Source organism: Mauremys reevesii, linkage group 4 (assembly GCF_016161935.1).
Source record: "Mauremys reevesii isolate NIE-2019 linkage group 4, ASM1616193v1, whole genome shotgun sequence".
Taxonomy (NCBI): domain Eukaryota; kingdom Metazoa; phylum Chordata; order Testudines; family Geoemydidae; genus Mauremys; species Mauremys reevesii.
In genome coordinates this window covers 63,187,564-63,214,892 of record NC_052626.1, presented here as the reverse complement: position 1 = coordinate 63,214,892, position 27,329 = coordinate 63,187,564, and the positions used below count along the sequence as shown (strand labels likewise).

Sequence of the window (27,329 nt, the reverse complement as noted above, 5' to 3'; positions counted from 1 at the left end):
TTGGGTAACTGTCATCATTGAACCGTCAATCACGCCCTCCCTCCCTGAAAGCGCCTGCGGGCAATCTGTTCGTGCACTTTTCTGCTCAGTGACAGCGCGGGCGCCACAGCACTTTGAGCATGGATCCCGCTGCAGTTATGGCCGTTGTCAACTCCTCGCACCTTATCGTCCACCTCTTCCACAGTCAGCTGCTGAGAAATAGGGCAACTTTTCAATGGTGCTGCGAGCACTGGTGGACCATGGGGGACGTTTTACCAACATCAACGTCGGGTGGCCAGGCAAAGTTCATGACGTCCGTGTTTTCAGGAATTCTGGTCTGTTTAGACGCCTGCAGGAAGGTAGTTTCTTCCCGGACCACAAAATAAGTCTTGGGGATGTGCAGATGCCTATAGTGATCGTCGGGGACCCAGCCTACCCGCTAATGCCCTGGCCCGTGAAGCTGTGTGCAGGCGCCTTGCACAGCGACAAGGAACTCTTCAAGTATCAGCGAGCAGTGAGCAGCGTGACCTGTGACTGTTCAGTTTCTTTACAGAGAAGCTGAACCTGCCCCTGTTTCTTTACCAAGTTACTGTTGACTAGCATCTGCAGTTACTTACCCCGCCCACCCCGCTTCCCCCACTTCCAACACACGTTTAAAAATAAAATACATGTTCCACTGTAACTTTACAAAGGTTTCTTTATTGATGACTTTGCGTTACAGGGTTGAAACTGGGACACGGACTGTGCTGGGTAGGGTGTGCAGTGATGTAAAGACCGCCTGTAAACTCGAGGAATGACAGGCTCCTGCTCCCAGAGCGGTCTGCAGTGCCGGACTGGATGTTTCAACGGAGCCTGCCATCCCTCCTTTTTGGGACTCTGTGTGCGGGTCTATGTGGCCTTTTGGCGGGGGAGGACGGATACAGATTCCTCTGCTGCGTGGCTCTGTGGTCCAGGACAGGGACCGTTGCATGAGATCTGTAACCCCCCTCCCCCACTACAAAGTCACGTACCCCCCCACCCACACAGAACCTGCAAACCACCTCCCATACCGACCAGGGTGCGTACTGACTGCAGTGTGTGTGTGACCTGCTGCTGATCCTGCCCCCATGTCTGTACCCTGGTAAAGGTGATTGTCCTGTCCAATTACCAACCCCCTTCCCCCCCCTTCAAACATAGTCTCCTCTAAAAGAACATGACGGAAACAGTAATTAACAGAAAAGTATTTTTTATTATCAACTACACAGTTAGGGGATGAAACTGGGATGGGGGCTTGGGTGAGGCGGGAAGGAAAGGACTTCTCAAAATTTAGGGTATGAGAGCTTTTGGGTACTTGAGCACTCTGCTGGGGTGCAGTGACAGTTTTCACGGCCTCTGGCGCCCCTCCTTCTGGTTATTTTGGGTGAGGGGGGTATGGGACTTTGTGGCAGGGGAGGGCGGTTGCAGATACACTGCAGGGGGGCGCTGTCCTCCTGCCTGAGGTCCTGCAGAACATGCACAAGGCGCCGGAGCATGTCCGTTTGCTCCCTCATTAGTCCAAGCAGCGTTTGAGTCGCCTGCTTGTCTTCCTCACGCCACCTCTCCTCCCGTTCGCTGTGTGAGCGCTGGTACAGAGAGAGGGTCTCCCTCCACTGGCTCTGCTGGTCCGTCTCATCTCGGGAGCACCCCATAAGTTCAGCGAACATCTCGTCCCGTGTCTTTTTCTTTCGCTGCCTAATCTTTGCCAGCCTCTGTGAGGGGGATGCTGTGGCAGGTCTGGAGACAGTCGAAGCTGTGTGATGGGAAAAAGGGAGTGAATTCCTTGCAAAGATACATTTTTGCGAACAATGAACACAGTCTAGTCTGTCTCTGTGAATTCTGGGTTGAGATCCCAGTGCCTGATGGGGCAAAAACCATTTTCGCGGGTGGTTCTGGGTAAATGTCGTCAGTCATCCCTTCCTCCGGGAAAGCTACAGCAGACAATCATTTCAAGCCCGTTTTCCCTGGATTGCCCTGGCAGACGCCACAGTGTGGAAACCATGGAGCCTGTTTTGCCTTTTGTGCCTGTCACCGTATGTGTACTAGATGCCGCTGACAGATGCGGTCCAGCAGCGCTACACAGCAGCATGCTTTTGCTTTTGCATGACAGCAGAGATGGTTACCAGCCATACTGTACCATCTACCATACCATAAATTGGTAATAAGATGGGCATGGTTACCAGTCCTTTTGCACTGCACCATTTGCTGCTGTCATAAGTGCCCCTGGCTGCTCTTAGCCAGGGGCGCAAAAGCCAAAATTGGGAATGACTCCCTGAGTCAATCCCTCCTTTTTGGTATCTAAAAATAGAATCAGTCCTGCCTAGAATATGGGCAAGTGTACTAGAGAACCACTGTATCAGAGAACCAGAGAGCACAGCTGCTCTGTGTCAGATCCTGCATAGATTATGAGCTGTATGCTATTCACAGGGGGTGCTCCTGCAACAACCCCACCTGTTCATTCCATTCTTCCCCCAGTCTTCCTGGGCTACCATAGCATTGTCCCCCCACTTGTGTGATGAAGTAATAAAGAATGCAGGAATAAGACCCAGTGACTTGTTAGTGAGAAATGAGTGGAAGGCAGCCTCCAGTTGCTAGGATAGTCCAGATAGGACATTAAGGAGTGTGGAGGAGAGGAGCCCAGCATCCTGCTGCTAGTCCAGGGGCAATTGAATCTTTTCTTTACACATGAAGGGTGGTGGCTGATGAAGCTCAGTCCCCTGTTGCTATGATGAAGACGGTTACCAGCCATACTGCATCATTTACCAGGAAAAATTAGGTTCACTTGACACTGGGGCACCTGACAGATGCTAGTACGCATGGTTACCAGTCCTTTTGCACTGCCCCATGTGCCAATAGGCTGATGATGACGATGGATATCAGTCATATTGTACCGTCAGCCACCCATGGCGGGGGGGGAGTGAGGATGTCAGTGTTGAGTGCTGCAGCATCGCATCTATCTGCAGCATTCAGTAAAGATAGGGTGACATGTAAGAGTCAACAGAGGATTGTTTTCCCTTTCACTTCTGGGGGTGGGGGGATGCGTAAACTGCCGAGCTATGCCCTGACCCACCGCGGACACTGTGTTTGACCCTAGAAGCATTTGGAGCTCAGCCAAGAATGCAAATGCTTTTCGGAGACAGCAGGAACTGTGGGATACCTTGCGTCCTCAGTCCCCCCTCCCTCCATGAGCGTCCATTTGATTCTTTGGCTTTCCGTTATGCTCGTCACGCAGCAGCGTGCTGAGTCTCTGCTATGCCGTCTGTCCGGAGATTTTTTAAAAATACTTTGGACCAGGCGTAACATTACAGTAATTCCCCTAATTAGATGCAGGAGTCTCCGAGCGAGATCACCCTGAGGACGGTCACTGAAGGAGATAGAGAGCGCATGCTGCGTGAAAGCCAGCACAAACCAGGGCCCTATGCAGCCGTGCTCGGGGAGGCAATGCTCCCTGAGTACCTAATGAAAGCTCACATGGAAAAGTGTGCTGCCACGGAGCACCCAATAAGGCAGCTCTCCCCAGGAACCTCCTGCGGAGGCTTTTCGATTACCTCCAGGAGAGCTTCGTGGAGATCTCCCAGGAGGATTTCTGTTCTATCCCCATATATAGAGAGACCTCCTTTTCACATACTTCAGATTCCTGTTATATTAAGAATACAAGTTTACATGGTTAAAGCACTTACCAAGTGATCCTTCCCCTGATTCAGGGTCCGGGTTAATGGCCGGGGACGGTTGGTAGGGGATCTCCGTGACGGTGATGAAGAGATCCTGGCTGTCGGGGAAACCAGCGTTGTAAGCGCTGTCGCCTGCCTCGTCCTCCACAAACCCTTCCTCATCTTCCCCATCCGCGAACATCGCCGAGGAACTGGCCGTCGACACTGTCCCATCGTCAGAGTCCATAGTCACTGGTGGGGCAGTGGTGGCAGGCTCCGTAGCGTCCGTTTGCCGCTTTGATTTTTTTGGTAGCCTTGTCTGGGGTCCTTGATTTTCACGCGGTGCTGCATTGCAGCCTGGCTGCATCCTCTGTCTCTCATGGCTTTGGAGACCTTCTCGTAGGTCTTTGCATTCCGTTTTTTGGAGCGCAGCTCCGAAAGCACAGACTCCTCGCCCCACACACTGATCAGATCCAAGAGTTCCCGGTCAGTCTATGCTGGGTCCCTCTTTCTATTCAGAGATTACATGAACTCCTCTGCTGGAGAGCTCTGCATTGCTGCCGGTGCTGCTGAGCTCGCCCCGATGTCCAACCAGGAATTGAGATTCTAACTGTCCAGACAGGAAAAGGAATTCAAATTTTCCCGGGACTTTTCCTGTGTGGCTGGTCAGAGCATCCAAGCTCGGACTGCTGTCCAGAGCGTCAACAGAGTGGTGCAGTGTGGGATAGCTCCCGGAGCTACTAAGTTCGATTTGCATCCACACCTATCCTAATTCGACATAGCCATGTCGAATTTAGCGCTACTCCCCTCGTCGGGGTGGAGTACCGAATTCGAACTAAAGAGTCCTCTAGGTCGAATTAAATGGCTTCCTGGTGTGGACGGGTGCGCGGTTAATTCGAATTAACGCTGCTAAATTCAAATTAAAGTCCTAGTGTAGACCAGGCCTCAGAGGATTTTAAGGTCAGTCTTGACAAAGCCCTGGCTGGGATGATTTAGTTGGGGATTTGTCCTGCTTTGAGCAGGGGGTTGGACTAGACCTCCTGAGGTCCCTTCCAACCCTGATATTCTCTGATTTGTAAGTTCAACTTTCATGATAAAGAGTCCACTACAGTACTTGTATTAGGTGAATTGAAAAATACTATTGTTTTTTACAGTGCAAATATTTGTAGTAAAAATAGGTCTGTCAATTAACTGCTGTTAACGCCTGTGATTAACGCACAGCACAATTGATGCGTTAATTTTTTAATGCACGTTAATCGCAGACCTATGGGTGGGAGGGCAGCATGAGCTGCTCCAAAAAACCTGTCTGGTCAGGCTCAGTAACACAAGTCGCCACCAGATGACAAGAAGAGGAGGCTACAGAAGGTAAGGTAGTTCTCATCCTGTCATTTTCAAAGTAAAAACATTTTGTTGCTGAATTCTATTTCAAACTGGAAATTGTGTGGCGGCTTCAAGTGTATGTTGTGCTTTCTTGTTTATTTTTTTAAAATTAATGTTATTTTGATACTAAATTCAATGTATTTAACTTTGTCCTCAAACTGTGAAAGTGCTACAGACTCTTGTAGTGACAACATAACTGTAATGCAGAAGTTGCCAAAAGGGAAGCTGGAGGTTTTGGCAGCTGAATAGGAGACAGTTGGGTTTTTGGCACCCGTGAGCTTGAGGAAGGAAGACACAAGATTGCATTAATTATGTTTTGTTCTCATTTGGAAGGTTTTCTTCACAACCATTAGGGCTTGTAATTCAGGGTTAAAATGTAAGACATATATCCTACCTTTTGGAATGACTAACGCAATTCTGGTTACAAAAGGTGGATGGGAATCTTGAGTCCTTATGCAAAGAGGTTATGCACATTGCATTTTTGTACAAATTCATATATTCCCAAGTTAAATTTATTCTGCAGTCTAAATAGTGTGTTAGAGGAAAGTTGTTGTTCATTGCATAGTCATATGTTGCATTGCATTTGGCTCATTCACTTAGAAGATTTCAGTCTTATTTTACTTCAAGAGAATTTTAATACTGAACAGGGTTATTACTAGGGCCCTATCAAATTCACAGTCCATTTTGGTCAGTTTCTTAGTCATAGGATTTTAAAAATTGTTAATTTCATGATTTCAGCTACTGAAATCTGAAATTTCATGGTGTTGTAATTGTAGGGGTCCTGACCCAAAAAGGAGTTGTGGGGTGGTCGAAAGGTTATTGTAGGGAGATAGCAGTATTGCTACTCTTACTTCTGTGCTGCTGCTGGTGGGGTGCTACCTTCAGAGCTGGGTGCCTGACCAAAAGCCGCCACTCTCCGGCCACCCAGCTTTGAATGCAGTGCAGAAGTAAGAGTGGCAATACAACGACCCCCTTAAAATAACCTTTAAACCCCCTCTCCCCCGCAACTCTTTTGGGTCAGGACCCCCAGTTTGCGAAATGCTGGTCTCCCCTGTGAAATCTTGTGTGCTTTTATCCTATACTATACAGATTTCACAGTCTGTGAGGTGTTTGTTTTTCATGGCTGTGAATTTGGTAGGGCCTTAGTTATTACTTTATCATTAAATCTGTTGAAAAGAGACCTCTTGCCCATAGAATTAGTCCTATCAAAACAGTTTTGAGGTATTCTATACATGTGGAGAAACTTCTATTGCTGTTGGCCATAAAATAGACAACTTAATACTCCTGATCTGTCAAATACAATGGCAACACCAAATGTATCTGCAGTAATATAAAGATGTTCCATGTATAGCTCTGTGGCTGTACGTATTGGTGGTGTTGCATTTCATGCAAATTAATGATGCTGCATTAAATGCAGTCAGGATCCAGAGTGAACAGAGTTCAGCACTCAGAAAGGTTCATTATCATTAAGGCTAAGATTTTTGTCATGGTTATTTTTAGCAAAAGTCACGCAGTAGCGTAGCTAGGTGGGGGAACACTCGGTGCTTCCCAGCACATCTGAGTCGTCGGGCTCCTCTGCGTGCATCTTGCGGTGGCAGCTCCTGCTCTCCCTGCCCTCGTTTTGTGGCAGCCAGGTGATGCTCCTCCCTGTGCCCGCTGCGGGGTGCCTGCTACCTTGTGGCTCCAGGTCTTCAGCAGCAATTCGGCGGTGGGTAATTCGGCACGGCGAGTTCCTGGTGACTTCCATGACCTCCGTGACATAAATGTAGCCTTAATTATTATACATGTGATGATAAATTGTAATTGAAATATGGTATTCAATCAGGACTGGTAGCAGTATTGATATAAAACTGCTTGCTTCATAACAAGCTGTTAATTTCACAGTTTAGTAATTTTAGGCAGACATGGTTGGTGTCTGTCCAGTAGTAGTTTTTATTTGCAAGTTTGAGCAAAATACTTTCTGCTATTTTTGGGTTATTGGGACAGTGAATGGAGTACTTTCCCCATTGTAAAGAAATTTGAACTACACCTTTTTGAACAGGGCAGACAGCAAAACTGAAGCCTCAAACTGGGCATGGGCATGTTGCGTAGTAAGGATAATTTACTTTGCTTCGTGTGTTGGAGGGGGAAGAATAAAGATTTAAGTTAATGAAAAATCACCGAGAATGCTCAGTGGGCATCTAATTTGAGAAGAATTTAATGGAGCGCTGCCCCTTTTATGACATTATTACACGTTCTCTCTGCCCAGCCCTGACCCGTTTAATCCTTGTCTACATTATGGAGCTTTATTTAAAAAAAAAAAAAAAAAGTCCATTGTTTGTAACATTGGTTAGTAACATTGGAGCCTGGTACAAATGACTCTCTGGCTCTTGCATCCATTTTCAGCATAGCTTCAGTATGACCTTTTCTAATGGGGGTTAGAGAATTTACTGGCATTACTCTATGGGTGTAATAATACCAGATTAAATCACTGTGGGGGATACTCCTGAATAAAAGTAGCCTTCATTCGTTTTATCTTAATTCACTTGAATTAAATTAAACAAAATTAAGACTACTTTTATTCTGAGAGAGAGCATCCACACAGGGACATATTCCTGTTTGAATTCATACTTTTTGTTAATCCAGACTAATTTTCCAGTGTAGACAAAGCCTTAAACTTGTTTAGAGTAGGTTTAACTGACACAGCTGAAAGCAAAAAGCTCTATACTAAGATCTCAAGGTTGCTTGTACAAGTACAGTTGAAAACATTTTAGCAGTGGTAGAAAAATTTTGTAAACGGTTCCTAATGTAGACAAGGCTACTGGAGCTGTTGAAAAGACCAGTTGAATCAAGGAGATTGTAACAAACTTTTAAAAACACACATGCAATTACTTACCAAGAAAACCAGTCTCACAAATTGGGAAAGGATGAAATTATGGGTGTGGGTGGAAAAAAACTCCCATTATATGATTTGAGGGTCTATGTCTTCACAATTTTTGCTGAGTTGTGCAAATTCTTAATCCTGGGGGCATTCTGTGCAAAAAAAATAAAAATTCTACGCACAATATTTTAAAATTCTGCAAGTTTTACTTGTCAATAAATAAATGCAGGCTCCAGCATGGGAATGGGGAGCACATGCAACTGATTGTATGAAGGTGGGAGATCACACTGCATCCTCCCCACCCCGGGACACAGACTCAGTGGTGAGGCTGCACCCGACCATGACACAGCACAAGGCCTGGGCCTGCCCCAGAAACACCCTGGAGCCCTGTCCCTCCGCACTAGGCGCACCAGGTGTGGGGCAGACAGGCTCAACCGGGCAGGATCCAAATGTGGAAGGGCTCAGTGTGGGGGAGGATCCAGGGGTGGGGTGGGAGGATTCTGGGTGCAGGCAGCTCAGTGAGGGGGTTATGTGTGGGGGGGATCTGGATGCACAGAGGCTTGTTGGGGGTCAGTGGTATGAGGGTCTGAGTGTAGAGATGCAGGGGGGGGTGGGGCTTGTCAGGGTGGGGATCTGGAGACAAGGGGTCTGGGTGCAAGGCGGCTGCAGAAGCAGGGGTTGAGATTCAGTGGTGTGGGGTTCGGGTATGGAGAGTGAGGGGGTTCTGGGTGTATGGAATGAGGCTTGGTGGGCGTATCTGGATATGGGAGGTCCGGATGCAGGGGGGTTGGGCGGATGGGTGAGCAGCTCCCCTGCACAATGACTCTTCCCCCTGCAGCTGAGGAGTGATGGGGGCAGGAAGCAGGGGAGGATGCTGAGCTTCCTGCAGCTGGGGGAGGTTTCTTGGGGTGGGTCTGACACAGCCCCAGCCACTCCTTGTAGGGGAAGAGGAAGTCCCATCCTCTCCTGCCTCCAGCCCATCCAGGACTAGCAGCTGATTCCGGCTCAGGGTAGGAGCCACTGGCTGGGGTGTCCCCAGTCCTGCAGTGATTTACCTCATCACCGACTGCTCCGGGTGCCTGAAACAATGTACCTGCACAGCTAGGGAGTGGTGTGTAACTGCTCTTGCTGCTCCTCTTTGCTTCTCTGTGGGACATGAATTCTGCCCACGTGCAGTGGTGCAGAATTCCCCCAGGAGTAAAATTCTAAGCTGTTATCAACAGGGAAGGGGTTTAAAAAATTCCATCTTTTTTCTGTAACCTTTGAAAAAAACTCTTGCCAAAGCATAGTAGTAGAAATGTGGGAACTGGCGCTCACTTGCCCATTCATCTGAATGAGGAGTTAACCTCAAAGTCTAACTGGGAACATTACCATTGTTCTATTAAGAACAAACAAAAAATCAAAACCTCAAACAAATAGTAAGAAGTTAAATGTGCACAACAACAACATGTGTTTAGAACATAAGAATGGCCACACTGGGTCAGACCAAAGGTCCATCCAGCCCAGTATCCTGTCTGCCTACAGTGGCCAATGCCAGGTGCCCCAGAGGGAGTGAACCTAACAGGTAATGATCAAGTGATCTCTCTCCTGCCGTCCATCTCCACCCTCTAACAAACAAGAGGCTAGGGACACCATTCCTTACCCATCCTGGCTAATAGCCATTAATGGACTTAACCTCCATACATTTATCTAGTTCTCTTTTAAACCCTGTTATAGTCCTAGCCTTTCCAACCTCCTCAGGGAAGGAGTTCCACAAGTTGACTGTGCGCTGTGTGAAGAAGAACTTCCTTTTATTTGTTTTAAACCTGCTGCCCATTAATTTCATTTGGTGGCCCCTAGTTCTTATATTATGGGAACAAGTAAATAACTTTTGCTTATTCACTTTCTCCACACCACTCATGATTTTATATCTCTGTCATATCCCCCCTTAGTCTCCTCTTTTCCAAGCTGAAAAGTCCTAGCCTCTTTAATCTCTTCTCATGTGGGACCCATTCCAAACCCCTAACCATTTTAGTTGCCCTTCTCTGAACCTTTTCTAGTGCCAGTATATCTTCTTTGAGATGAGGAGACCACATCTATACGCAGTATTCAGGATGTGGGCATACCATGGATTTATATAATGGCAATAAGTTATTCTCCATCCCTTTTTTAATGATTCCTAACTTCCTGTTTGCTTTTTTGACTGCTACTGCCCACTGAGTGGACGTCTTCAGAGAAGTATCCATGATGACTCCAAAATCTCTTTTCTGATTAGTTGTAGCTAATTTAGCCCCCCATCATATTGTATGTATAGTTGGGGTTATTTTTTCCAATGTGCATTACTTTACAGTTATCCACATTAAATTTCATTTGCCATTTTGTTGCCCAATCACTTAGTTTTGTGAGATCTTTTTTGAAGTTCTTCAATCCTAACAATCCTAAAAATATATAGGAGTGGCAAGTTTAGACTAGGAAATAGGGTGTGCTTAAAAATTGTAAACATAATTGTGCACCTCAGGTAGACAGAGGGCTTGTCTACAAAGGAAAGTAATACTAGTATAAGCTAAGGTGTGAATTTAAACCACAGATCTATATTGGTGTAACTCCCCATGTTGATACAGTTATTTTGATATAAGATGCCTTTTTTGTTTTAGCTTATGGATGATCTTTGGAAGGGTTTAAACTAAACAAAAAAAAAGTGATTCTTATTCTGGAATAAGTGTGTCCACTGCGGGAGTTAAACTGGTATAACTATACTATAACTATGTAGACAAGCCCATAATTTATCAACTTAAAAAACATATTAACTCAGGGGTTCTCAAACTGGGGGTTGAGACCCCTCAGGGGGTCATGAGGTTATTACATGGGGGGTCGTGAGCTGTCAGCCTCCACCCTAAACCCTGCTTCACCTCCAGCATTTATAATAGTGTTAAATATATATAAAAAAAGTGTTTTTTAATTTATAAGGGGGGGTCTTACTCACAGACGTGTGAAAGGGGGCACCGGTACAAAAGTTTGAGAACCACTGTATTAGCTCATCATGGTTAATCATATGGGGAGCCATTGATTTAATTGGGAATTGGAGTAGGCTCCAAGATACCACATTTATATCACTGTATAAAAATCTAAGATAAGATCACCAAAAGTCAGTAAATTCATAAATTAAACTGGCTGCCTTGTTCATGCTTAAAATTTTTTCATACTTGTATTTTTCTGGCTAAATGTGCAGTTTAATTTGTACTGTTAAATAATAAATGTGTGTACCCCCCCACCCCGGCGTAATATACATGATGTCCAACAGTGTAGGAACTGTAACTTCTAAATTTTAATTTTAACTTCTTTAATTTCCCCCATTATTTTTGTGACTTTTAATTGTGCAACTCTAAAGTTGCATTTAAATGCAATTTTTTTTGCATGTAATGGTGACTTATAGCTATTTCAAACTCCCAGTGTGTTCTGATTGCTACAGAATATAACTTTTGTTTTCCTCTCTTTGCTCCTTTAAAATGGTTTCTGTCCATTAAATATCATTTTAGAGCTAGACTTGGGTTAGTTCCAGGTAGAGTTGGCTGAAACCTTGGGAGGGGGTAGATTTTTTTTTTAGTCAAATGTCTGTTAATTGGAAATTTTCTAGATTTAGTTTTTCTGCATCAGAATGGCCTAGCTCAAGTCTGTTAGATTAGGAATACAACTGATGCTTATGGGGCCCTTGCATTAATTAATGACATCTGATGTGCTGCTATTTGTTTCTCTAGCCTCAGGTTAAATGGAATCTACCTCTGGGAGCTGGATGATCTGTACTGACAGAGACTCATCATAGCAGCTCCACCACATCTGGAGATTGCAATGAGTGGGGGAGGGGAGCAGCCAGACATCCTCAGTGTGGGAATCTTGGTCAAAGAAAGATGGAAAGTGGTGAGTATGTCTTGCTTTCATTTCTTCAATTATTTAAAAAAAAAAATCTTTGAGGTGGTTTTTGTTTAGTACCAAAATGTTTGTTTATCTGCCCGTACCAAATTCCTCTTAAGTCTGATTTCCCTTCCCTTTTATTGGACTTCTTCACTAATGCTTACACTGCACTATCACAAAGCCCCAGTCTCTAATGGAAAATGCATTGAATTACCTGTTCTCATTTTAAAATGAAGTTCAGTTTTGCATGGATTTAAGAGGTTTTCACTGGTTGATTAGGATCTGAAAAAACTTTTTTTAAACCCAACTGCAAAAAAACAGTTATGACAAAAGGGCCAGATTCTGATCTCAGTTAAAAAGGTTTAAATCCTGAGTGAACTCCGGTTACCTCCATTGTTTTAACGCAGTTTTAATGGTCACTGAGCACAGAAGCTGATAATAAATTTATAGTTACTTTCAAATCCATCATGCAAAAGTATTTCCAACAATCTGTCTCTAGTCCACACTGACTAGGAAAAGTACTTTAAATCTCAGTAAGGCTGATTCTGGTTTTATAACCAAGTTCTGTCTAACATGGATTGTTAACCCAGTATAAATGGGGCCTAAGACACAACCTTTGGAAAGCAAATACATTTAACGTTGTAAAGAAGTATTGTTAAGAAAGAGAGCAATTTAATGTAGGTAGAAACTCTAGCAGTCGTTTTAAATCAGATCATATTCTATAAAAGAGTGCGTCCTGCCTCAGTTTTCCCCTTGGTGAGGCAACAATGAGGTCACTTCAACTGTCTGGTCAAAGAGAAGCCAAATGCTGGACTTTACAGCAGTATATCGCCCTTTAATAAAGCCTTCTGAAAGGAGCACTTGTATGGTGGTTTTATAAGCTCTTATTTCAAAGCTCAGACAAAACTTAATAGTCCCAAAACAAAAGTATCTAGGCTCTAGCAGCAGCTCCTTCTGCTGTAAGGCATCAGGCTTCTCCACTTCCTAGAGCAGTGGTTTTCAAACTTTTTTTCTGGGGACCCTGTTGAAGAAAATTGTTGATGCCTCTCGCCCAACGGCGCTGGAGATGAGGTGCTAGGGGGGTGTGTGGTGGGGGGCTCAGGGCTGGGGCAGAGGGATGGGGTGCAGGGGTGAGGGCTGCAGGATGGGGCTGGGAATGAGGGGTTCAGGGTGTGGGCTGGGGCTCTGGGCAGGGGGTTAGGGTGTGGGAGGGGGTCAGGGCTCTAGGCTGGGGGTGCAGGCTCTGGGGTGGGGCTATGGATGATGGGTTGAGGGTGTAGGAAGGGGTTCTGGGTTTGGGGGGGCTCAGGGATGGGGATTGGGGTGCAGGGTTGGGGCGCGGACTTACCTCTGGCAGCTCCTGGTCAGCAGCACAGCTTCCTGCCTGTCCTGGCACCACAGACTGCAGTGTGCCCCAGAAGTGGCCAACAGCAGGTCTGGCTCCTAGGTGGAGGCATGCAAGTGGCTTTGCACGACTCCCGCTCACAGGCACTGTCCCTCCCCCCGCCCCAGTTCCCATTACCTGGTGGTTCCTGGCCAATGGGAGTGCAGAGCCAGTGCTCAGGCAGTGCGCGGAGCCCTGTGGCCACCCTGCCTAGAAGCTGGACCCACTCTTGGTCGCTTCCAGGGCTCAGAGTGGTGTTGAAACAGGTAGGCACTAGCCTGCCTTAGCTGGGCAGCACCACTGATGGGACTTTTAACATCCCGGTCGGCAGTGCTGACCAGAGCGACCCAGTACCTGACATTTGTTGTGACCCGAAGTTTGAAAAACACTGTCCTAGAGAGTTTTTGCAGTATTTCCCCTGCTTGTTTAGGGTCTCTCACAGGCCACCCGGCCTAGAGAGTTTTGTAATCTGCTCACTCTCCCTGCTTTAGGAGCACAGTTTCTGCCTGGCTTAATCTCCCCAGGAGCTCCTCTCCTCCAGAGCTTCCTTTCTTCTGAGGAGCCTTGTCTACAGCGGAGTGCTCCCAAGCAGTGATGAGCTGCTAAAATCTTAACAACGGGTTCCCTATAAAAAGTTCTGATTTAACAACGGGTTCCCTATAAAAATTTCTGATTTAAGGGATGTGCGACAGCATGTATTTTTTTGTACCAATAGGGTTACCATACGTCCATATTTTCCCAGGAGGTGATTAAGAACTGAAAAGCCTGACATGTCCAGGAAAATACAGATGTATTTTAACCCCACCTAAAGTTCTTTTTTAAAAAGATGGGGCTGAACTAGAAATGAGCTCCGTTTCACATGTGTGGGTGGTGATCAGGGACAGTCTCAATTTTTGGGTCTTTTTCTTATATAGGCTCCTATTACCCCTCACCCCGTCCCGATTTTTCACACTTGCTGTCTGGTCACTCTAGGGTGTGCACATGTGTGGGTCCCAGCTGCTCCCTGTCCCCCCCCCCCTCATTGAAGCAGGTGTGCAGGGTTACTGCCCTGGGAACTGCAGGGCACCAGTGGATGTGGGGCTGGCTGCAGATAGGGGCGTGGCGCAGGGCTAGCTGGAGGCAGGGAGTGACACGGGCTGGCTGTGGGCAGGTGATGCAGACGGGCGGGCTGCGGGTGGCTGTGGGCAGGGGGGTGGCTGTGGGCAGGGGCTGGCTGCGGGTGGCTGTGGGCAGGGGTGGGGCAGGGGTGGCTGGGGCGGCTGTGGGCAGAGGGCGGCTGTGGGCAGGGGCTGGCTGGGGTAGGGGTGGGAAGAGGCGGCTGGGGGCTGGGGCTGGCTGGGGCGGCTGGGGGCAGGGGCTGGGGCTGGCGGCAGGGGGTGGCTGGGGGCAGGGGCTGGCTGCGGGCAGAGGGCGGCTGGGGGCAGGGGGTGGGGCAGGGGGTGGCTGTGGGCAGGGGGTGGCTGGGGCTGGCTGGGAGCAGGGGGGCGGCTGTGGCAGGGAAGGCGGGGGAGGGGCGCAGACACTCACAAGGGGGGGGGCTGGGAGCAGCAGGACGCAGCCAGGGACTCACCAGGCAGCAGCCGGAGCCCCAGGGCCAGAGGTCCAAAGAGCAGGAGCAGCAACAGGGCCAGGAGGCAGCTCACATGGCTCTCGCAGCACAGCGCAGCGCCCCCCGGCGGCCGGGAGGAGGAATTACAGGCTTCCCAGGCAGAGCCCATCAAAGCTTCCCTCGCAGGGAAGCTAGTTAACAAGCGGTTCTAAAACCGCTTCTAAATTTAACAACGGGTTCGCGGGAACCGGTGCGAACTGGCTCCAGCTCACCCCTGCTCCCAAGCCTTTGATTAGGCCCAGGAGCTCCTTACTTAACTGCCTTCAAGCTACTTAGTTAATGATCCCCAGGTGAAGCTAGGTTGGATCCTTCCCTTCAGCCTGCCACAGGTAGGCTGGGCCTCTGACCCACCTCTTAAAGGCCAGTCCTGTGACACAGATGTAATTATGACTTCAGGACTGCCTGAAGCCCTAAAGTTTCTTGTGGGCAACTCCTCCCTGTAGTTGCTAATATTCATGTTTTGGGGTAGGAAATTCAGCTAATTAACTGTTTGCACTCAGGATTTCCTTGCAAAATGTGCCAGTGAAAAAGGCAGTAGAGGGTAAATTTCAAAATTACCAGACTGCCTGTGATGTAGAATTCTTCACTTGGCTACTAGGAACTGACATTTTTTTGCTGTGCAAATGCAGTTTTTAATTTTTTAAAATTGTACTTCCGGGAGGTGGAGGGAAGCCTGGTTTTTACATTTATGATGGCAATATAAATGCTATTCCTGATTTTGGGGGGGGGGGGGGCAGGAGGGGAAAGTGTCCCCAGTTCAATGCTTTTCTTTCCCTTTGGAAAATCCTAGAATTTGCTGCCTTAAATAATTCATTGTGTATCTCTAAACATGTAGAAAATAATACATCTGGGAGTTAGGTAAAGATTTTCAGTAGAAGTACATTTTTATCAGAATTTTTTTATGACTGTATTTTGCTCTTTTTAATTGCATAGAGTAGTCACAAACTTGTGTAATTCAGCAGCAAAAACCTATGTTAATTCAGAGTTCAGGTTGCTTGTAAGCGTATTGTCCACTTGCAAAAAGTTGAGTTGAGCAAAACCTGAATTTCATGGCCAACCTTACCTCTGCATTTCCTGGTTTTCAGAAATTTTAATTCTGCTCGACTCAGCTTTCTGCAAGGGGATGACACCACCACACAAATTTAACTCTGTATTGGTGAGTTCTTTTCTGGTTCAAAAATATAGGAAATTAATGGCAAAGATATATTGTTGGTAGGAATTAGTTGTCTTATACGTATCATGTCCTGCAATTTGCATACTGAACCAGCCAGCCCCCTCTCCCATCCCCCCCCATCAGCTGGGCCCCACCAACCCTGTTACAACACATCTTTCCAGCTATGCCCCTGCCCATTCTCTTAATTCCCCCCTCCAACCTGGCCCCTTTCCCACTACTGTACCTACCTACCCCCTGCCTTAAGCAGGAAATGCATCTTCCTAAAGTCTTTACTCCCTGATATACAAATTGTTTCTGTTGTGAGTGGGATGGGGGAATAACTGCAATAACCCAACTCACATGGAGAGCCTGGAGTTAAAGACAACATACCTCCTACACCTTAAGCAACAGGGTCTATCCCTTTCCTCTTCCAGAGTATACCTGGCGGCCATTTCAGCTTTCCGTCCAGGGGAGTCTGGGTGGTCAGTGTTTTTTCAAATCCCATCATGGGGCGATTCCTCAAAAGGCTGGAGAGGATGTTTCCGTATTCTCGCCCACCAGTCCCAACCTGGAACCTGAACTTGGTCCTCTCCAAACTCATGAACCCACCGTTTGAGCCCCTGGCCACTTGTTCCCCCCCCCTCCTACCTTTCTTAGAAGGTGGCATTCCTGGTAGCCATTACACCAGCAAGGAGGGTGTCCGAGCTGAGAGCCCTCACCTCCGAACCACCTTACATGGTGTTTCATAAGGACAAGGTGCAGCTTAGACCACACTCCAAATTTCTCCCCAAGGTGGTCTTCCAATTCCACATGGGTCAGGACATTTGCTTACCGGTGTCCTTTCCAAAACCCCATATGAGCCTGAGTCACTGCAGCGTACACACGCTGGATGTCCGGAGAGCCTTGGCATTCTACATAGAGCGCACAAAACCTTTTATCAAGTTGACCCAATTGTTCACCACCATAGCTGACAGAAGAAAGAGCCTTCCTCTCTCTGCACAACACATATCGTCCTGAATCACAGACTGCATTCGCATGTGTTGTGAGCTGGCCAAGGTCCCAGCCCCAGCGATTATAGCCCATTCAACCAGAGCACAGGAATCTTCGACAGCCTTTCTAGCTCATCCAGGAGATCTGTAAAGCAGCCACCTGGTCTTCAGTGCACACATGTACAGCCCACTGTGCTGTTAACCAACAGGCCAGAGATGATGTGGCGGTTGGCAGAGCTATTCTTCAATCAATCGTTCCATGACTCCTACCCCCTCCAATAGTAAGCTTGGAAGTCATCTAATTGGAATGGACGTAAACAATCACTCAAAGAAAAGATGGTTACTTACGTCTTGTAACTGTTGTTCTTTGAGATGTTGTTCACATCCATTACAATACCCACCCCCCTTCCCCTCTGTCGGAGTCAACGGCAAGAAGGAACCAAAGGGAGGTCGGACCGGCAGGGTAATATATATACACTGCCATAATGGTGCCACTCTATGGGGCTCACCTGCCATCCTGATGGGAGCTGCTAAGGGAAAAAGTTTCTGACATCCGTGCATGTAGCGCGCGCTCACACCTAATTGTAATGGACGTGAACAACACATCTCAAAGAACAACAGTTACAAGAGGTAAGTAACCGTCTTTTCCTCACTATTATGCATCTCATACGCACAATCTCGGTTCGCCCCAGAATACAGGCATGGATCTGCCTACAGCTTCTTGGTCACATGGCAGCCACCACCTTCATGATGAAATATGCCAGGCTGCATATGAGATGCCTTCAGGGTTGGCTCAACTCCAGCTACAAACCCAGCACATACAGTTTCTGCATAACACTGACTCCACCACCAAACATATTGGCCTACCTATATTGGTGGACAAAACAGAAAACCTATGGACGGGTGTTCCCTTCATCCACACCCCCGGGTACTCATGCTCACCTTGGACACTTCCCTGATAGGTTGGGGAACGCACCTAGGCAACCACAAGGTACAGGGCCGCTGGTTCCTATCAGACAAGGGTCTACACATCAGTCTTCTAGAACTCAGAGCCGTCAGGTACACTTGCCTTCACTTTCTTCCCACTGTAAAGAAGAAGTCCATCCAAGTTCTGACGGACAATATAGCATGTATGATTTACATCAGTAGGCAGGGGGGAGCACGATCTCACTCCCTAGGCACAGAAGCCATCCGACAAGGGAATTGGTGCATACAACATCACATAGAAATCACTGATTCCTACCTGCCTGGGTGTCACAACACTACCGCTGACACACTCAGCAGACACTTCTCCGAGGAACACGAATGGGAATTACATCCCATGATACTCCGACAGCTCTTCTCCTATTGGGATATTCCATTGATAGATCTGATTGCCACTCCTCAAAACCACAAATGCCATCTATTTTGCTTCAGAGCGGGTCTCGGGAATGCATCTCTAAAGGATGGGCATTCCTCATTCCTTGGAACAATTCCCTCATGTACGCTTTTACACTGGTTTCACTGATACACAGGGTTCTATGCAAGATCACAGAGGACAAGGCCTGGGTCATATTTATTTCCCCAGCTCGGCCCACACAGACATGGTATCCTTACCTGCTACGCATGTCCATCCGTCTTCCAAGGACTCTCCCCGACAGATCAGATCTCCTCTCCCAGAACTGCGGTCGGCTTCTTCATCTGCAGCTCCGGAAACTCCATCTGATGGCGTGGTTCCTTCATGGTTTCAATTCCATGAATTAGCCTGCTCAGGGCAGGTCCAGTACGTCCTCCTGCACAGTAGAAGGGACTCCACTCGGAAAACTTACCTGCAAAAGTGGAAACGCTTCTCCATTTGATGCTTCCACAGACGCCTGACACCCCAAATTAAAATTGACAAATTAAAATTGTTCAGTGGTTAATTATTTTCACTGTCATAAATTTCTGCCTTACTTCCAGTCTGAATTTGTCTAGCTTCAACTTTCAGCCATTGGATCATGATTTTGTGCTGTGTGCTCTATCTATCTTCCTTTTTACCTTGCCCTTTTGTTATTAGTTTGATCTTTAGTCTCTATGATTTCCATCTTAAAAGTGACCTGTAAAGGACTTCTTTTTTTAAAATTGGACTTGTCTTTTGGTTTCTAAATGACTCTTTTTCTTTTCACCTTTAAAGTATCAGGATTGGTCTTCTCTTTAGTCCTTCCTCATCTTCCCCCTCTCCTACAAAGGCTCTTGTGCATACACGTTTCATGTATGCACATACATGTTATACATATGAGTATACAGTAACTCCTTGCTTAACATTGTAGTTATTTTCCTGGAAAATGTGACTTTAAGTGAAACAATGTTAAGCAAATCCAGTTTCCCCATTAGAATTAATGTAAATGCAGGGTGGGGGAGGGCTAGGTTCCAGGGAAATTTTTTTCACCAGACAAACCACCACCACCCTGGTTCCAAGCCCCCACCAGCTAGCTGCAACGGGCTGCTCTTCCTGCAAGCAGTGGACAAAGCAGACGGCTGCCAAACAACTTTATAAAGGAGCACTGCGCAACTTAAAACAAGCATGTTCCCTAATTGATCAGCAACGTAACAGTGAAACAACGTTAACCGGGACAACTTTAAGTGAGGAGTTACTGTACATTGTGTACTCTAACATTTTAAATGAAAAAGAAAGGGGTGTTGAGTCATTAAAGGGACACTGACATTTTAAAAAGTTTCCAATGTCTCAGAGCACCGTTATGTCCCGATTTGTGTGTGTGTATAACTCCTTATATTTAAGAGATTTTTTTTGTTACTCTGCTGATTATACGGGGCCTTTCTGCAAGGGAGAACAAGTGAGAAACCATTGACTAAATACAAAGCACTGTCAAATGAATAAAATAAAGCAGGAAAAGAGAAAATATTTGTTTGCATTTTTTGGGGGGGAGGGTTCTTGTAATCATAGTAGGTACAGATGTGATGTTGATTTGTGGTTTTTTTATTTTTTTATTTCAAGGTGACAGTGTCCCTTTAATAGACTTTTTTTCTCCTAATGTTAACTTGTTGTTGAAGTTAAATAGGTGTTAAAATAGTTATGAACAGTCTGGCTAAAAATCTTTTCCCTTCCAAAATGCTCAGTTTTCAATATTTCATGCCACTTTTATTCATCTGAAAAATAGTCCAAACTCAGTTTTGTTTGTATGTAGTTTTTTTGTTTTTTTGTTTGTTTTTTTTTTAAATGAACCCTTTGCAGGTCATATTCAAGCCACTGACTTAGCAGTACCCTCCTTAATTACAGAAATGAACTGCTTCTTCTATTCAGTAAGCTATGGCATATTATAAATGTATGCAAACTGTCCAGAGCCCAGGCAACCAGTAACATGTTTTACTCAAAATGATATGCTCTTAGCAAAGAAGAACATAAAGTATTTATTTGATAAAGATTCATGTGACTTATGAAGGTCCCTGTCTGGAGATTTTGGTGTACTTTATTCTTTATAGTAAAGGAGACAGTTGCTATAGACTGCAAAAAAGTGACCTAATAAACCTGTCTTCTGAAAGGTGCTGTGATGTGAAACTCCCAGAAATTCCATATTTGGCATTCCATGTCCTCATTTTTTGATACTCGATACAGACAGATGTATTGGGGTGGGGTGCTACAGTTTATGAGCTAAAAAATAAAAGTAAAATTTATGAATAAATCATATTTGATGTATCATCAGATTCTTCCTTCTTAGTAGGAACTTAAGTTACTTTAAAAAATTACTCTGCCCTTCGCCATCAGGTTAATCACATACAGTAGATCTTGTTAGATCCATCTTCCAATCCTAAAGAGAGGCTAATGTGCTGACTGGATTTCTAACTGGATGATTTCCAGATTCTCAGAATACTTAGATGGCATTCAGGGTAATGTAGTCAGGTGACCCCAGCAAATAGTGCTTAGAAAATGATGACCAGAGCAAATGCAATGGGGTATATTTCTTAATGTGACCCCTTCTCCTACCCCCCCGGCCCGGCACCCTTCTTCACTGCATTCCTACTTTAACAGCTTTGGAACAGTAGGGGTGAAAGGAGATAGTTGTACAATATCAATTAAATCACTGGCTGAAACAAATGTAATTTTTACCATACCAAAGAACAGACTTGCCCATTGTGAACCCCAAAGCAGGGGCCGAAAGGCTACCCTCTAATACTGTCTTTGAACATATCACGTGACAGCTAAATATTCTGTGACACTTCTTGTTACTTCCTCCTAATGCTGGTAAGACAGAAAATATGATGCTACTACGTAAATCCGTACACCCATCCCTTGAATACTTCATGCGGTTCTGATTGCCCCATCTTAAAAAAAAGGTATATTAAAATTGGAAAAGGTACGGAGAAGAGCAACAAAAATCATTAGGGTTTTGGAACAGCTTCCATATGAGGAGAGATTTAAAAGACTGGGACTGTTCAGCTTGGAAAAGAGATGACTGAGGGGAGGAATATGATAGAGGTCAATAAAATCCTGAATGATGTGGTGAAAGTAAATAAGGAAGTGTTGTTTATCTCTTCACATAACACAAGAGCCAGGGATCCAATGAAAGTAATAGGCAGCAGATGTAAAACAAACATAAGGAAATACTTTGTCACACAATGAACAGTCAACATGGGGTACTCGTTGCCAGGAGATGTTGTGAGGGCCCAAAGTATATGTGTGTTCAGAAAAGAATTAGTTAAATTCCTGGAAGATAGGTCCATCAGTGACTAGTAGCCAAGATGATCATGGATGCAACTCAATGCTCTGGGTGCCCCTAAACCTCTGCCTGCCAGAAGCTGGGGCTGGACAACAGGGGATGGATCACTTGATAAATTGCTCTGTTCTGTTCACTCCCTTTGAAGCATCTGGCACCATTCACTGTTGGAAGACCACATACTGGTCTAGATAGCTTGGTCTGACCCAGTATGGCCATTCTTATGTTCTTTATGAGATTTTGTATTGTTGTAGTGTTTTGTTGAAATTTTTGTAATATGCCTTATGTTAATATGAGTGGAATTGGGGGATGAAAGTACTGTGAGCAGTAGTGAAAATTCAAATTTAAAGATCTTTTCTAAATTGTTGTGGTTTTATTTTTAACTACTATGCAAAGGTCATTGCACACAATAGAGAATGCTATGCTGGTTCTGTTCAGAGACCCAAGGAACTTATACGTGTGTGTACACTCAAAGAAGAAAGAGGGCATATTTTTAAAAATGTCATTGTACATTGATATATGAAATGTTTTGTTTGTTTTGGGGTTTAGGTGCTATTTTAGTATATGAGGAATTAATATATTGGGTATACTGTGGAGTCCTTTCTTTGACCATCTCTACATTAGGAAATTTTATTATGTTACTAAAACATTTTAACTAACATGATGGTAAACACTATGTAAAACCTAGTGTAGATGGGGGGACATGATGGTTTAGCTGATAGTTGTTAACCTTAGGGTCCTCTTATGGTACCACAATGAGCTAACACATTTTTAAACATGACTCCCCTTGCCCACACTAAAGGTGAAATCGTGTTAGTTAAAAAGTGGTAGTAACATGATATAGTTTCCTACTAGGAGAACAATGCATAGAAATATTAATATATTTTGTTTCCTTTGTCTTTTTGTCTCCCCTATATGCTTCTTTTTAATGCAGTTGAGGAAGATAGGAGGTGGGGGGTTTGGAGAAATTTATGATGCTCTGGACTTGCTCACCCGGGAAAATGTTGCACTAAAGGTCGAGTCAGCTCAGCAACCAAAGCAAGTCCTGAAAATGGAAGTGGCTGTGTTGAAGAAACTGCAAGGTAAGGTTGTTTCCTTGGTATACCAAAAAGCTAGTGTATGGTAGGTGGCTAAGAGCCACAACTGCATTCCCAGTCACTAGGGTCCATATTCTGCTATCTTTTCCTTATTCTGTAAGTAGTACCGTTGAACTCAATGGGGCCAATCAAAGTAAGGGTGAATCTGGCCCTTTGTGTATATTGATTTTCAGCAATGGTGAGGCGAAGCTTCTAGTTCTTGGCATACTGGGCAGGGAAATCATTCACTTCTAGTATGTGGAAGCTTATGATGGAGCTGCCCTTATGATCTGAATAGGATAAGAGAAAATTAGCAGACAGGTTCAATTGTTTTAGAAAGCGGAAGTTCTCTTAATCTGCAATTTTAGCTTCTCTCCGGATCCTGTCTCTTTGTTGTTAGACACTCTGCCCCAGAGGTAGGTGGGTGGGTGTGTGCGTGTGTGTTTTTGGTTTTGTTTTGTTTTCTAAACTTTTGCTTAAGTCTGCCTCTTTGGTTGAGGCCCTCCAGCTGACATCCAGCACAGGAATACTTTTACCAGTATTTCATAATTTCTGTCTTCTCAAAGGGAGGGTTTCTCAATGATTCTGTGATACTGGTAGAGCACATCTATGGCTGTTTCCACTTTAGTAAGAGAGGCAGAAGTAATGATATTTAGAATTCTGAAGCACTTTTGGATGGTCAGCCAGTTAGAGCTCAATTGGCCGAGCATTCAGAACTACATAGTTTGATTGACTGGTGATTCTTGCGTGTTCAATAATTAGATCACCTCATTAGCTTAACATTCAAACTTTTTAAAGGCAAAAGCAGGCTACTTGTACAGAGAGAAAGGTAATGGCTTCTGTTTGTTATTATTCAGAGCAGTGAAGTTTAAAACATTACCTTATTTTTTTAAACAATACAATTTTCTTTAAGAAAACAAAAAAACTGGAGACTGCTCCAATATTAATCTGTGCAACTGCCAATCTCTCTTGCTGTTTATAGTTTTTTAGATTCTTAGTTTGGACAAAACAAAAACTGCAAGACATATGGTGTTATCCAATCTGCTGACAAGGTCACATTGCAGGAGCAATAGCAGCCTCTGCTCCATATAGATTTAATACACCAAGCACACTCATGCAATTATACAAGTACTTTAATAGGCCATTTCATTCCAAGAGTGGAATTCACAAGGGGGATTTAGGCACTGCAGTATCGAGTGTTGCAGTCCCTATCTTTTAGGCACCTATCCAACTAGTAGAATTCAGAATGCCGACTTAGGTGCCCAGGCTCTTGATACAATGAAAGGGAGAATTAGGCACCTAAGAATGGGATCTACAAAAGCCAGCAGGCTGACTGGGGAGCCACCTAAGCATGCCAGTAGGAAATAACAAGCAGAGAGGTTTGGCCTAAATAAGAGATGCGCAAACTACGGCCCAGAGGCCACATCCGGCCCCCGGGACTGTTCTGCCTGGCCCTTAAGTTCCTGGCTGGGGAGGCTTGCCCCCAGCCTTTCCCCTGCTGTCCCATCTCCCCCACTGCTATGCGGCTGTGTCCAACCAGCATGGTAAAGGGGCGGGGAGCGTGGGGGCTGGATAAGGGGCAGGGAGTCCCAGGGGGCAGTCAGGGAACAGGGGACGGTTGGATAGGTGTGGGAGTCCTGGGGGGCCTGTCAGGGGGTGGGAGTGTGGGTAGGGGTGGGGCAGTCAGGGGACCGGGAGCTGGGGGTGGTGGTGGTTGGGGTGGGGGTCCTGGGAGGGGGCGTCAGGGGACAAGGAGCAGGGGGGTTGGATGGGTCGGGTGTTCTGAGGGGGCCAGTCAGGGGGCGGGAAGTGGGAGGGGGTGGGGGCCAGGCTCTTTGAGGAGGCACAGCCTTCCCTACCCAGCCCTCCATACAGTTTCGCAACCCCAATGTGGCCCTCCGGCCAAAAAATTTGCCCACCCCTGGCCTAAACCCTGCCATGAGAGGAAGTTAAGCACTTGTCTCCACTCAGAATTCACAGTTACGAACCCTGTCCCAGAATTAGGTGCCAAAGCCAGATTAGTACTGCTTTGAGAAACAGAGAGAAGGAGGAGGTGCCCTTACAAATTTTAACCCAGAGGTTAGAGCATTATAATTTTTTTTTTTTTATTTTTTTTTTTTACTATAAGGGATCCATAGTATGGATAGACATATAAACACATTACCATTTTTTGGATCCAAGTTGATAGGATTACTTTTTGCTTGACAGACAAGAAATTAGACAAATGCCAGAAAATGTTTTTGCTGTCTAGCTTCTAGCAGCAAGAATCTCCACTCATTTTTCTACCTCACAGGTTCAGTATGCACAGACTAAAAGTTTCAAATAGGAAAAAAAGAAAAGTAAAATGGACAGAAAATGCTACTTGCAAAACAGCGTTACAGCTATTTATTGCAGAATATTTTTGTCCTGTCTGCTGTGTGTCGTGCCCCTAGAAAGTAGACTTGGGCTACTAATTGCAGGATTCTAATTTTGCTGTTGTTGAGTGTTGTCTCTTTGCTGCTGAATTAATACATAAAGGAAGACAGTCATTGTCTCAGCACTGATAGTACCACACAGAATGCTCTTAGAGTTTTTTTTGTTTTGTTTTTTAAATATATATTTCATTGGTAGATTAATTCTCAGGAGATTTGTGGAAGTTGTAAGCTTTAAGGAATGCTTTGAAAGAACAGAAGGTGGCAGTTTGGCCTCAATCCAGTAAAACACATAAGCAAACGTGTAACTTTAATCACGCACATAGTCCAAATAATTTCAGTGAGACTACTCACATGCTTAAAATTACATTTGTTCCAAAGTACTTTACTGGATCAGGGCCTTATTGCACAAGAAGTGAGAAACTATTCCAAGCACAGAACTTGGCATGGGAAAAAAAATGAAAATACATGAGAGAAGGTTTCAAAGGAAGTGGTGAGGGAGGAATAGTGAAGTGGGTGAGAAGGGAAATAAGAAGAAATGGAACAGGCATAAGAAGATATGCAGATCCTTGAAGATAGGTGCTAGAGTGCAAAATCAGTATTGAATGTTTTACTGTTAGAATTTTTCAGTAATACAGTGGACATGTTTCATACACTACAATAATGAAGTGAAAGTAGTAGTATCATAGGTATACAGTACAGTAAGTAATGGAGAGCTGCAAAGAAACTGTTTTATAGTCCTGATCCAGCAAAGCAGTTATGCACATGCTTAAGTATGAGTAGTTCTTCAAGTGCTTGCTCATGTTGATTCCAAGTAGGTGTGCACCTGCCACGTGCACAGTCATCAGAAGGTTTTTCCCCTAGTGGTACCCACCTGTAAGCTGTGGAGCCCCCTGGAGTGCATCTTCATGGCGGTGTATATAGGTCCCTGCCCTACCCGCTGCCTCTTCAGTTCCTTTTTACCGCCAGTGATGGTTGTTGGAGCAGCTCTTCTCTTGCTATGGGAAGCAATCCTCTAGTGGACTCTTTCTTGTTGTACCTGTAAATAGTTGAAAATTTTGTATTAGTTAGTTCAAGTAGTTCTTAGTTTAGATAAGTTTCAGTTGGGGGGTTCCCCCATCAGGTTCCCTGACTGGGGCATGTCTCAGTTCAAACCTTGTGGATCTTGTCTGAAGCCTATGCCAAAGGGAGATCCACAAAACTCCTGCTTAAAGTGTTTGGGGGAAGCCCATCAGACTCAGAAGTACAAAATCTTTAGAGGCTTCCGCCCAAGGACTAAGAAGGAGAGGGACTTTAAGCTGAAACTACCCCTCATGGAGTCAGCCCTTCGTCCCCAGCTGGTACAGGCGGCATCTGACCCTAAGCCCAGCACTTTGGTGCAGAGCGCACTGGCCTTAGTAAGGGAGGCTGCAGCGCCAAGAAAGGACTCTGGCTCCAGGGACTCTCGGCACCACCATTCCCTGGTGCTGAAGACCTCCTGCAGTGTGAGTGCCTAGCACTGTTCCCATTTGCCAGTGCCACACAAAAGAAGGAAGACTAACAGAGGTTGCTCTCCCACTAAAGCAGTGGAGTGAGAAGGCACCAGCGGGGTGCATCCTGTGCCGGGACACTCTGCTCTGGCTCCGACTCAACTGGCACTATCGACTCTGGCCTCACAGGGAGGTCCGTCAAGTCTGGTTGTAATGGACTCCCCAGTGCGGGAGTGTCAGGAAGAGGACCTGGACCTTCCCTCCATGCCAGACACCGTTGAGACTGATAGGGACCTCATAGCGATGTGGTGCAGTCCCCTGCACGGGCACCAGCACCGCAAAGAGGCACCCTGCCCTCTAGGGGCAAGCCGGCGATGATGCGGCACCGCTTGCCTTCACTTCGGCACTGCTCCCTGGCACCATCTTGCTCTGCACTGCCTTAGTTGCCAGGATCTGAGTCCTCATTGGACTTGCAGGTGGAATTGTATGCCTCTAGGCGAAGCTGGCACTGATCTCTGCACCGCTGCAGACAAGAGGAAAGGCAGCCATTGCCTATGATGTCATGCCCCCGCAGTGGCAGGCGCCAGCTCAGTGGCCCTTCTGGACCTTGTGGACCTACCACTAAGTCCAAGGGCCTGGGTCCAGATCCTTGTCAGTGCTTTCAGAGGCTGGTAGTGAGACGGGCCCGGGTCTGGAGACCAACACCATGTAGGGCATCTTGGTGCAGGGGGATCCCCATGAGCCAGAGGGTCAGGAAGATCCAGTGCTCCCGCGC

General features: G+C 45.9%; 1 protein-coding gene across 7 annotated transcripts in view; it reads left to right on the top strand.

Annotated features, from left to right (window-relative positions):
• The window catches only part of TTBK2 (tau tubulin kinase 2), a 195,799-nt gene that overhangs the window by 37,453 nt on the left and 131,017 nt on the right, over nt 1-27,329 (top strand). For 4 of the 7 annotated variants that reach the window (XM_039536222.1, XM_039536224.1, XM_039536220.1 and 1 more), the window contains 2 exons: nt 11,619-11,778; nt 22,533-22,680. In XM_039536222.1, coding sequence (XP_039392156.1) covers nt 11,710-11,778; nt 22,533-22,680 — 217 coding nt within the window. In that variant the 5' untranslated portion in view covers nt 11,619-11,709. Of the gene's footprint in view, nt 1-11,618; nt 11,779-15,850; nt 15,922-22,532; nt 22,681-27,329 lie in introns of all 7 variants that reach the window. The other 3 variants (XM_039536218.1, XM_039536219.1, XM_039536223.1) reach the window with 1 other exon arrangement.